Here is a 13,422-nt window from a genome sequence, read left to right as displayed (position 1 = left end):
CGCTGGCATCTTCTGAGGAGGAGGCTGGGGCCAGCGCTTGCCGACTCGTGGCTGCGGCTGTCAGGGGGAGGTTGGACCTGACGGCCCGCAGCCACGGACATTACATTATCCTCCCTCTTACGCCCCCTCATCTTGGGACCAGAGCGAGAGAGAAACTTCTTCAGAAGAGTAGGAGCATTAAGATTCTCCTCTGGCTCCCAGGACCTCTCATCAGGGCCAAACCCCCTCCAATCCACCAAATAAAAAGTCTTTCCTTTTACTCTCTTGGTGTCCAAGATCTCCTTGACCTCAAAGATGTCCGAAGGGCCGCTGGAGGCAACCGCAGGGCTGGGAGTCTTGGAATAGCGGTTCAGGATCACTGGTTTCAGGAGGGAGACATGGAAGAAGTTGGGAATCCTGAAGGTGGGAGGCAGCCGAAGCTTGTAGGCGACAGGGTTGATCTGCTGCAGGATCTCAAATGGTCCGAGGATCCTGGGGGCAAATTTACATGACAGCACCCTCAGTCGGAAGAGCTTGGAAAAGTATCCACATACCCTTGACTTGCCCTTGGGACCTCTCTGGAACAGGAGTGCACCAGCACCGACAGAGGACGCATCCACCACCAACAAGAACTGCAGAGAGACATCCGGATGATGGAGGATAGAGGCTGACGTGAAGGCACTCTTCAGGCTATTGAATGCGAACTCTGCGTCGGGAGTCCACACCTTGGTGTTCATACCCTTCTTAGTAAGGTTAGAGATGGGAGAAGTCAGTGAGGAGAAGTTCGGAATAAACTGCCTGTAAAAATTAGCGAATCCCAAAAAGCGCTGTATGGCCCTCAAGTCTTGAGGGCGTGGCCACTCCAGGACAGACTTTACCTTTTCAGGATCCTTCTCGAGACCTCGATTCGAGACGATGTAGCCCAGGAAGCGTAAAGCATCCCTGTCAAACACGCACTTCTCCAACTTGGCGTACAGATGATTGTCCCTTAACCGTAGCAGAACCTGACGGACATGTCTCTAGTGCGTCATAGGATCTGGAGAAAAAATCAAGATGTCATCAACGTAGACTACAACACAAACATAGAGGAGGTCACGGAAAATGTCATTCACAAACTCCTGGAAGACCGCGGGAGCATTACACAGGCCGAAGGGCATTACTAGATACTCATAGTCTCCATCACGGGTGTTAAATGCTGTCTTCCATTCATCACCCTGACGAATCCGGACTAGGTTGTAAGCCCCACGCAGGTCTAGTTTAGAAAAATATTGCACCATGTATACGATCAAACAGTTCAGAGATCAGTGGCAACATTTATTCTTCACCGTGATCTGGTTTATACCACGGTAGTCGATGCAAGGACGAAGAGAGCTATCTTTCTTTTTGACAAAGAAGAACCTGGGGAGGAAGGCTTTCGTATGAAGCCCCTTTCCAAGTTCTCTTTCACATAGGTGGACATGGACAGAGTCTCTGGCAAGGAGAGAGCATATACCCTACCACGGGGAAGGGATGCACCAGGAACCAGTTCAATAGGGCAGTCATACGCCCGATGTGGGGGCAATGTCTCCGCCTTCCTCTTGCTCTAGATGTCCGAAAATGCAGCATAATGACTCGGCAATCCTGCTAAAGACCGAGGCAGCGAAGGCTGAGCCAAACGAATCCGCACCAGGCAACGACCTTGACACTCAGGGCCCCACTGGAAAACCTCTCCAGAATTCCAGTCCAGAACTAAGGCATGCAGTCGGAGCCAAGGCAGGCCGAGCAACACAGGGTTGACAGCTTTGGACAGGACAAAGAAAGACAGAAGTTCAGAGTGAAGAGCTCCCACTTGGAACTTCAGCGGCTTGGTCACAGCTATAACTGGGTCTGGCAGAAGTAGTCCATTCACTGAGGAAACTGTCAACGGCCTCTCCAGAGGGGTGGTGGGCAATTGCAGAAGGTCCACCAGATCTCTGCGCATGAAATTAGCAGCGGATCCAGAGTCCAGATACGCAGAGACCTGATTCATTCTCTCACCGTACACTATGGACACAGGTATGGACAATTTAGACGGAAGTCCATCTTTACCCAAGGTTGTCACTCCTAGCAACCCTAGGTTTTGGGATCTTTGGGGGCACAGGCGCACAAGATGGCCATCGAGACCGCAATAAAGACAGAGTCCAGATGTGCGTCTGCGTTGTCTCTCCTGGGTAGATAACTTATACTGATCCATTATTACTGACTCCTTAGGATGATCGACATCTGAGGACAGCAGGGGTTGCTGCAAAGTAGGGACCAGAGTAGGAAGGGCTCCCTCCCATCAAACCTCTTGGAGGCGTTCACGGATCCGTATATCAATCCGGGCAGACAGAAGGATGATATATACAGTATATGTGTATATATATATATATATATATATATATATATATATATATATATATATATATATATGTGTGTATAGCGATAGAGCTTTTATATTTATATATATATATATATATATATATATATATCTCAACAACAGGATGTGGTTATATTGCTTGATCTGTATATCTATATACAGTGAAGGAAATAAGTATTTGATCCCTTGCTGATTTTGTAAGTTTGCCCACTGTCAAAGACATGAACAGTCTAGAATTTTTAGGCTAGGTTAATTTTACTAGTGAGAGATAGATTATATATAAATAAAAAAAAGAAAATCACATAGTCAAAATTATATATATTTATTTGCATTGTGCACAGAGAAATAAGTATTTTATCCCCTACCAACCATTAAGAGTTCAGCCTCCTCCAGACCAGTTACACACTCCAAATCAACTTGGTGACTGCATTAAAGACAGCTGTCTTAAATGGTCACCTGTATAAAAGACTCCTGTCCACAGACTCAATTAATCAGTCTGACTCTAACCTCTACAACATGGGCAAGACCAAAGAGCTTTCTAAGGATGTCAGGGACAAGATCATAGACCTGCCCAAGGCTGGAATGGGCTACAAAACGATAAGTAAGACGCTGGGTGAGAAGGAGACAACTGTTGGTGCAATAGTAAGAAAATGGAAGACATACAAAATGACTGTCAATCGACATCGATCTGGGGCTCCATGCAAAATCTCACCTCATGGGGTATCCTTGATCCTGAGGAAGGTGAGAGCTCAGCCGAAAACTACACGGGGGGAACTTGTTAATGATCTCAAGGCAGCTGGGACCACAGTCACCAAGAAAACCATTGGTAACACATTACACCGTAATGGCTTAAATTCCTGCAGTGCCCGCAAGGTCCCCCTGCTCAAGAAGGCACATGTACAGGCCCGTCTGAAGTTTGCAAATGAACATCTGGATGATTCTGAGAGTGATTGGGAGATTGTGCTGTGGTCAGATGAGACTAAAATTTAGCTCTTTGGCATTAACTCAACTCGCCGTTTTTGGAGGAAGAGAAATGCTGCCTATGACCCAAAGAACACCGTCCCCACTGTCAAGCATGGAGGTGGAAACATTATGTTTTGGGGGTGTTTCTCTGCTAAGGGCACAGGACTACTTCACCGCATCAATGGGAGAATGGATGGAGCCATGTACCGTCAAATCCTGAGTGGCAACCTCCTTCCCTCCACCAGGACATTAAAAATGGCTCGTGGCTGTGTCTTCCAGCACGACAATGACCCGAAACATACAGCCAAGGCAACAAAGGAGTGGCTCAAAAAGAAGCACATTAAGGTCATGGAGTGGCCTAGCCAGTCTCCAGACCAACTTATGGAGGAAGCTGAAGATCCGAGTTGCCAAGCGACAGCCTCGAAATCTTAATGATTTACAGATGATCTGCAAAGAGGAGTGGGCCAAAATTCCATCTAACACGTGTGCAAACCGCATCATCAACTACAAAAAACGTCTGACTGCTGTGCTTGCCAACAAGGGTTTTGCCACCAAGTATTAAGTCTTGTTTGCCAAAGGGATCAAATACTTATTTCTCTGTGCACAATGCAAATAAATATATATAATTTTGACAATGTGATTTTCTTTTTTTTTTTTTATATAATCTATCTCTCACTGGTAAAATTAACCTAGCCTAAAAATTCTAGACTGTTCATGTCTTTGACAGTGGGCAAACTTACAAAATCATCAAGGGATCAAATACTTATTTCCTTCACTGTATCTATCTATATACATGTGTATATATATATATATATATATATATATATATATATATATATATATATAAAAAAAAAATATATATATATATATATATATATATATATATATATAGTAAATAACAGTGTATGTAAAAAAACAAAAACTTTTACCATTGTTTGGAGTAGTGTTTGGTGTTTGCTTCACTGTTCACACAGTTTTTTGCAGGCAGAAAATTCTGCCTCAAAGTTCCGTCTGGGATTTTGAGGCAGATTTTGATCTGCCTGCACGCCGCTTGCCATGTTTTTCGCTGCGTTTTTCGCCCGCGGGCATTAATTTCAATGGGAGGTCAGAGGAGTAAACGCTCGAAGATAGGGCATGTCGCTTCTTTTTCCCGCGAGCTGGTTTTACTGCTCGCGGGAAAAACACCTCCGCCTCCAATGGAAAGCATTTTGGGCCGTTTTTTGGCGTGTTTTTCGATGCGGTTTCCGTGTCAAAGAACGTATGTATGTTCACACGCTTAATAAAAACATCTGAAAATACGGGGCTGTTTTCATGGGATTTTCAGCGTTTTTTCATGGCGTTTTTTACGGCCGTTTTTGGAGATGTCTTTCCATTGAGTCAATGAAAAACGACTCCAAAAACGGCTGAAGAAGTGACATGCAATTCTGTTTCGTGGGCGTTTCTTTTACACGGGCGTTTTTCGTGCTGCAAAAATTAGAAAATCAGGAGCTGTTTTCCCTTGAAAACAGCTCTGTATTTTCAGACGTTTTTGAGTTTGTGTGTGAACATACCCTTAGGGTATGTGCACACGTAGTGTTTTCAGGCGTAATTCGGGGTATTTACGCCTCGAAAAATGCCTGAAAAAATGGAAGCAGAACGCCTACAAACATCTGCCCATTAATTTCAATGGGAAATACGGCGTTCTGTTCCGACGGGGCGTTTTTTTGTGCCTCATCTTCCAAAAATGGCACGTAAAAGGACGCCCGTGAAAAAGAAGTGCATGTCACTTGGGACGTTTTTGGAGCCGTTTTTCATTGACTCTATAGAAAAACAGCTCCGAAAACGGCCGTAAAAAACACTGCAGAAATCCTGAGTTGCTAAATAAAACGGCTGAAAATCAGGAGCTGTTTTCCCTTGAAAACAGCTCCGTATTTTCAGACGTTTTTGATTTTGTGTGTGCACATACCCTTACATTTATCAGGCTGTGAAGGGGTGGGGGAGGGAGATAAGTGTCTGTACTTAGATCAGGGATCGATAGAGGCACAAAGGATAATGATGATTATTAGGCTGGATTCACATGAGCATGTTCGGTTCGTAAAGGACAGTACATATTTCGGCCGCAAGTCCCGGACCGAACACACTGCAGGGAGCCAGGCTCCTAGCATCATAGTTATGTATGACACTAGGAGTCCCTGCCTCTCAGTGGAACTACTGTCCCGTACTGAAAACATGATTACATTACGGGACAGGTGCCCCACAGCGAGCCAGAGACTCCTAGCGTCGTACATAACTATGAGGCTAGGAGCACGGCTCCCTGCAGTGTGTTCGGTCCGGGACTTGCGGTCGAAATACGTTCCGTCTTTTACGGACCGAACATGCTCTTGTGAATCCAGCCTAAGGCCTTATTCACACGGACGTGTCCATTTTGCGCACGCAAAAAACGCTGCGTTTTGCGCGCGCAAAAGGTCCGTGTGGCATCAACATATGATGCATGGCTGCATGATTTTCGCGCAGCCGGCATCATTATGACACTCTGGTTTTATGTTTACAAACAGAAAAGCACGAGGTGCTTTTCTGTTTTCATTCTTTCTTTTTACTACTGTAGCGCGCATCACCCGGAAGTGCTTCCGTGTGCCGAACGCGATTTGCACGCACCCATTGACTTCAATGGGTGCATGCTGCGCGGAAAACGGCCAAATATAGAACATGTCATGAGTTTTACGCAGCGCACATGCGCTGCGTGAAATTCACTGACAGTCTGAACGGCCCCATTCATTAACATAGGTCCATGCGACGCGCGTGAAAATCACGCGCATAGCACGGACGTAAAAGACGTTCGTGTGAATAAGGCCTTAGTGTGTAAGACAGTGTGCAGGGAGGGTGCTGCCTGTAATTAGTAATTAGAGCAGGGAATGACCTGTGAACATAGAGAGGCGTGGCAGTATGCAAATAGCTGAGATGCTTTGGAGGAAGGGGGGTGCAAGCTGTCTCCTCAGATGCAGCAGGGGATCATGGGTATGGTGAGTTACTAGACAGGAAACAGCCAGGACAAGAAGCAAGGGATGTAAACAAACAGAAAGAGCAGCAGTGACGATGGAGAGCAAACAGAAACTGGTTAGAAGTTTAATAGGGGGTATTAGGGAAGGCAAACCAAGGCTGGGGGACACTTTTTAGAAAAAAATAATTTCCTGGATAACCCCTTTAACCCCTTTACAACGAAGGATGGATATATCTATCATGTGCAGGAGTTAGTTCCCACAAAAGGATGGATATATCCGTCCTCTAATCGCCCGGGTGCTGCCAGTGCACCCACGCGATCAGCGGCAGGAGCACGGCTGTTATACACAGCCTGGCTCTTGCCGCAACTGCCGGAATCGAAGCACACTCTAATTCCGGCAGTTTAACCAATTAGATGCCGCTGTCAATACCAACAGCGACATCTAATGTGTTTGACAGCGGGAGGGAGTGCCTTCTGTCACCCCATTGTCGCCCCACGTAAAGAAATCACGGGGTGCAGTCAGGTTTCCATGGCAGCCAGGGGCCTAACAAAGGCCCCCAGGTCTGCCTTCAGCAAATGCCTGTTACGCTTCATTCACACGGCCGTTTTTCCCGGCCGGTTTGCTACCTTTTTGCATCCGTTCCGGGCCGTGTTGCCGTTTTTAACGGCCGATTTTGACCCCTTTTGCATCCGTTTTTTTCCCTGTCCGTTTTAAAATCAGATGAATTTCATTTAAATTTGTTGCCACACACAGCCCTCTGTAGATAATGCCACACAGCCCCCTGTAGGTAATGCCACCCAGTCCCCTGTTGGTAATGCCACCCAGCCCCCTGCAGGTAATGCCACCCAGCGCCTTGTAGGTAATGCCACCCACCTCCCTGTAGGTAATGCCACCAAGTCCCCTGTAGGTAATGCCACCAAGTCCCTTGTAGGTAATGCCACCAAGTCCCCTGTAGGTAATGCCACACAGCCCCCTGTAGGTAATGCCACACAGCCCCCTGTAGGTAATGCCACACAGCCCCCTGTTGGTAATTCCACCCAGCCCCCTGCAGGCAATGCCACCCTGCCCCCCTGTAGGTAATGTCACCCAGCTCCCTGTAGGTAATGCCACCCAGCCCCCTGCAGGTAATGCCACCCAGCCCCCTGCAGGTAATGCCACCCAGCCCTCTGCAGGTAATGCCACCCTGCCCCTTGTAGGTAATGCCACCCAGCCCCCTGTAGGTAATGCCACCCAGCCCCCTGCAGGTAATGCCACATAGCCCCCTGCATGTAATGCCACCCAGCCCCCTACAGCTAATGCCACCCAGCGCCCTGCAGGTAATGTCACCCAGCCCCCTGTAGGTAATGCCACCCTACCCCTTGTAGCTAATGCTACCCAGCCCCCTGTAGGTAATGCCACCCAGCCCCCTTGTAGGTAATGGCACCCAGCTCCCTGTAGGTAATGCCACCAAGTCCCCTGTAGGTAATGCCACCAAGTCCCCTGTAGGTAATGCCACCAAGTCCCCTGTAGGTAATGCCACACAGCCCCCTGTAGGTAATGCCACACAGCCCCCTGTAGGTAATGCCACACAGCCCCCTGTTGGTAATTCCACCCAGCCCCCTGCAGGCAATGCCACCCTGCCCCCCTGTAGGTAATGTCACCCAGCTCCCTGTAGGTAATGCCACCCAGCCCCCTGCAGGTAATGCCACCCAGCCCCCTGCAGGTAATGCCACCCAGCCCTCTGCAGGTAATGCCACCCTGCCCCTTGTAGGTAATGCCACCCAGCCCCCTGTAGGTAATGCCACCCAGCCCCCTGCAGGTAATGCCACATAGCCCCCTGCATGTAATGCCACCCAGCCCCCTACAGCTAATGCCACCCAGCGCCCTGCAGGTAATGCCACCCAGCCCCATGTAGGTAATGCCACCCTGCCCCTTGTAGCTAATGCTACCCAGCCCCCTGTAGGTAATGCCACCCAGCCCCCTGTAGGTAATGCCACCCAGCTCCCTGTATGAAATGCCACCAAGTCCCCTGTAGGTAATGCCACCCTGCCCCTTGTAGGTAATGCCACCCAGCTCCCTCTATGTAATGCCACCAAGTCCCCTGTAGGTGATGCCACCAAGTCCCCTGTAGGTAATGCCACACAGCCCCATGTAGGTTGCACCCATCCCCCCCTTCCAGGAAAAGTCACTGACTTCAATGTCCATTTATGGACAGTTTAGTCACTGACTTCTCCTGGAGAGGAATCCCCGGCCACAGGGTCGGGGATTCCGCTTCTGAAGTGAGTGACATCACTGTGTCCATATATGGACTGTGTAGTCACTCACTTCTCCTGTATCGATATTCCCTGCCACAGGGTCGGGGATTCCGCTTCTGAAGTGAGTGACGTCACTGTGTCCATATATGGACAGTGTTGTCACTCACTTCTCCTGTAGCGGAATTCCCTGCCACAGGGTCGGGGATTCTGCTTCAGAAGTGAGTGACGTCACTGTGTCCATATATGGACAGTGTAGTCACTCACTTCTCCTGAAGCGGAATCCCCGGCCACGGGGTCGAGGATTCCGCTTCAGAAGTGAGTGACGTCGCTGTGTCCATATATGGACAGTGTAGTCACTCACTTCTCCTGGAGAGGAATCCCCGGCTACGGGGTTGGGGATTCCGCTTCAGAAGTGAGTGACGTCACTGTATCCATATATGGACAGTGTAGTCACTGACTTCTCCTGTAGCGGAATCCCCGGCCATAGGGTCGGGGATTCCGCTTCAGAAGTGAGTGATGTCGCTGTGTCCATATATGGACAGTGTAGTCACTCACTTCTCCTGTAGCGGAATCCCCGCCATAGGGTCGGGGATTCCGCTTCAGAAGTGAGTGACGTCGCTGTGTCCATATATGGACAGTGTAGTCACTCACTTCTCCTGTAGCGGAATCCCCAATCCCCGGCCGGGGATTGGAGATTCCAACTTCTACAGGGAGCAATAAAAGACACTCCTCACATGCACTCTGCACTGTGAGGAGGAGGAGAGCGAGCGCGAGCGACGGAATACATGGCCATCACTCGGGACACATTCCGACTTAGACTTCTATGGGAGCCGGGCGGCCGGGTAAACGACTGAAAATAGGACATGTCCCGTTTTTTGACGGCCAGGTTTCCTAGGCCGTCAAAAAATTGGTCGTGTGAATAGCCCCATTAGGGGTATATTGTTCCTAATGCAGCCGGGTGACGGCCGATTTATGAACGGCCGTGACCCAGCCGGGAAACCCTGTCGTGTGAATAAGGGCTTAAGCCATGCCGGAGGCATGGCCGAATAGATTGCCTGTCAGTTTTACACTGACAGGAAATAATGCTTTGTATATGCGATCAGCAGATTGCATAGTGAAATCCCCTGGTGGGACTAAAAAAAATAAATATATATATATATATATATATATATATATATATATATATAAAGCAGTTAAATAAAGTTTGTGAAAAAAAATTAAAATAATTTACAGTCAAAATAAAATAAAACTTTTTTTCCCAAAAAGTGGTTTTATGTAGTAAAAGTGTCAAAACGAATGACACATACACATATATGGTATCCCCGCGATCGTAACGACTTGAACAATAAAATGAACCCATTAATTAAACAGCCGGATGAACGGCGTCCAAAAAAAAGGCAAAAAAACAACGGCAAATTTCTCTCTTTTCTCCCATTCCCCCCATTAAAAATTAAATAAAAGTTAATCTATAAATCCACGGCCACATTGATGGAAAAATAAAAAAGTTACGGCTCTTGGAATGCGGCGATGCAAAAACAAGTAAATTTTCTAACAGTGTTTTTATTGTGCAAATGTAGGACAACATATAAAACCTTTACATATTTAGTATCCCCTTAATTGTGCCGACCCATAGAATAAAGTTAACATGTTATTTACGCTGCATAGTAAACGGCGTAAATTTATAACGTGAAAATCAATGCTGGAATAGCTGCTTATTTTCAATTCTCTCCTAAAATAAAGTTAATAATAGTTAATCGATATATTATAAGCATCTAAAAATGGTGCAATTACAAAATACAACTCGTCCCGCAAAAAACAAGCCCTTATACGGCTATGTCGATGGAATAAAAAAAAAAGTTACGACTCTTGGAATACGACCGTGAAAAAACAAAAAATAATCCTTGGTCATTAACGCGCAAAATGGCCTGGTCATTAAGGGGTTAAGGCAGAAAGACCCACAAACAAGCAACAACTGAAGACAGCTACAGTAAAGTCCTGGCAAAGCATCACAAAGGAGGAAACCCAGCGTTTGGTGATGTCCATGGGTTCCAGACTTCAGCCAGTCATTGCCTGCAAAGGATTCTCTACAAATTATTAAAAAAAACTATTTTATTTATGGTTATGTTAATTTGTCCAATTACTTTTGAGCACATGAAATGAGGAGGCTGTGTAGAAAAATGATTGCAATTCCTAAGGCTGGGTTCACACGACCATATTACGTCCGTAATGTACGGAACGTATTTCGGCCGGAAGACCCGGACCGAACACACTGCAGGGGGCCGGGCTCCTAGCATCATAGTTATGTAGGATGCTAGGAGTCCCTGCCTCGCTGCAGGACAACTGTCCCATACTGTAATCATGATTACAGTACGGGACAGTAGTTCCACGCAGAGGCAGGGACTCCTAGCGTCGTACATCACTATGATGCTAGGAGCCCGGCCCCCTGCAGTGTGTTCGGTCCGGGTCTTCCGGCCGAAATACGTTCCGTGCATTACGGACGTAACATGGTCGTGTGAACCCAGCCTTAACGTTTCACAGGATATTTTTGTTCAACCACTTGAATTAAACCTGAAAGTCTTCACTTCAATTGCATCTCAGTTGTTTCATTTCCAATCCAATGTGGTGGCATGCAGAGCCCAAACCATGAAGATTGTGTCACTGTCCAAATAATTCTGGACCTAACTGTATATAACAAAAAAAGAATATTATAAAGATCAAGTAGAAATAATATTCTAAATCAGGAAAAGGGCCTAATACATCCTTGGACAGAGCTCTTATAGCAGTGGTCTCCAACCTGTGCCTCTAGCTGTTGGGAAACTACAACTCCCAGCATACTTGTAGCTGTGGTTTAACAACAGTTTGAGAGACACAGGTTGGAGGCCACTGTCTTATAGAATGGTATTGTCATACATAAGTGTGTGTCATCTTTTCCTCTAGGCAGCGGATATTATCATTGCACAAGTTAAATAGTCCTGCATATTGTTGTACAAAACTTGATCCCACCAAGATGTTCCCAAGTTGAGCCAAGAAAAATATTTGTATCTGTGACAGCATAAATTGTTTGACTTTCAGCTTGATATGCTTTTATATACACTATGTTCTTTATGTCATGTTATGTTACACAATTGCAATATTGATATGATTGCTGTTACTGCCATAATGATTCCATCGGCATCTCTGATTAACTAAAAAAGTGTAAAAAGAATGTGATTATTACATATCATTATCTGGAAACGTGACCATATACAAGAAACTATCCCACAGAATGTCCAAGACACACAAAGAAAAAGCAGCACAGTCAGAAAAAAATTAGAAACTAGTGCAAAGAAAGGCTATCAATCTAACTTTTTATCTATTTATCTATGTATCTATCTAGCACACAAGAAAATGGCAACAGCACACTGCGAACACTAATGCCACCTAAGCCACTAAATATAAATATGCATTACTGCTAAATCTACTTACAATAGGGAGGTTCGTGCGCACATTTTGATCAAATTGTGTGAGCCCACCTGCCACGACACGACGACCTCTATGAAGTGGGAACCTACGCTGCACATACACCCAGAACTGGGACTAAACCTACATATTCTTGGGGATGGTAGGAACCAGCATTAAACTAATTAAAATCATCCATGGTAGAATGGGAGGAGTGCAAGATCAAAAAATGAAGGCAGTCACTAACCCCACATATATGAATCACATAAACACAAAAGTTTGAACAGCACATTCCAACAAAATGTATCTATCTATCTATCTATCTATCTATCTATCTATCTATCTATCTACTGAAGTTTAGAATGTGAGAAATCTGTAAAACGGTTGCATCCATGCAGTGGAGTAACTACCGCTGTAGCAGCCATAGCGGCTGATATGGGGCCCGCGGCATGAGGGCCGCACCCACTATATGCCCGGTGGCTCTGCTAGCCCATGGGGCCTTGGGCCCGAGTTTCTAACATTTATGGGCCGGGCAGCACGGGCCCTCTCATGCCCAGTGGCGTCGCTGGCATTGGAGGGAGCCCCGTTGCTAGCGACAGCCACACCCTCTTGCAGTAATTGTACCTGTGTCTATAGCACGCAGGTACAAATACGTGCATTAGCGATGAATAGCCGGGCACGTTCCCTGCCTGACTAGTTCCTACTAAAAATGGGAACTAGTTGGGCGCTGTGGCGAATTGAGACAGAGTTGTGTGTTTGGCACAAATTTATAAAGATAGATAGATGAATAGAAAGACTTTAGGGTAAATGATCCTGGTAGATCTGCAGAGTTTTTCATAAATTCTAAATTATATGAACAATAAAAGATTATCCATACCTACCCAACCCTTCCTCGCTTACGTCTGCAGCACGAAGAAGGAAGTCATGAAATGGGGAAGTGTTGGAGATGATGTACCTTGTTTATTTGTTCATTGTGCGGTGTAAACTTTAAACCTGGTAGTTCTCTGTACTAGGGACTTCGCTAGCAGATATTATATTAACAGCACCACTTATTGTCTTCATGCAAGTGTTGATCTCTTTGCAGGTGAATTGTTTCTGGAGATAAAATGTCCACTAGAAGAGGTGTACAAGATCTACTGTTATCATCATGATGAAGCACACACTTTACTGGAGTCCTACGAGAAAGACCCAGAAATGAAGAAGTATTTGAGACAGTATACACAATCATTAAAGTAAGACCATGTTCAAATATAGTTGTGCTGTTTTTCTGAACATTTCAGGCTTTTGTTTTGTATGACTGGTAGCCAAGGACAATAATTTCTAAGTTACATCAGATCCTTTCCATAACTGAAATGGGTAATATCTTTGAGAGGAGAACACTGATTGTATCTAGTGAAGAGCTCCTACATCTGCTGGAGTTTGATCATTTTAAAAACTATGTAAACTTTTGAAG

At 46.0% G+C, this 13,422-nt stretch overlaps 1 protein-coding gene across 1 annotated transcript in view; it reads left to right on the top strand.

The window, feature by feature from the left end:
• LOC142738359 (rho guanine nucleotide exchange factor 38-like) overlaps nt 1–13,205 on the top strand; it is a 107,593-nt gene extending 94,388 nt beyond the window's left edge. The window contains exon 4 of the mRNA XM_075849757.1: nt 13,054–13,205. Within this exon, the coding sequence (XP_075705872.1) occupies nt 13,054–13,205 (152 nt within the window). The remainder of the gene's footprint in view (nt 1–13,053) is intronic.
• Nucleotides 13,206–13,422: the final 217 nt, after the last annotated feature.

This window comes from Rhinoderma darwinii, chromosome 1 (assembly GCF_050947455.1).
Source record: "Rhinoderma darwinii isolate aRhiDar2 chromosome 1, aRhiDar2.hap1, whole genome shotgun sequence".
In the NCBI taxonomy this organism is placed as follows: Eukaryota; Metazoa; Chordata; class Amphibia; order Anura; family Rhinodermatidae; genus Rhinoderma; species Rhinoderma darwinii.
Note: the sequence above shows the minus strand (reverse complement) of the source record. Positions and strands in the feature narration are given on the sequence as shown.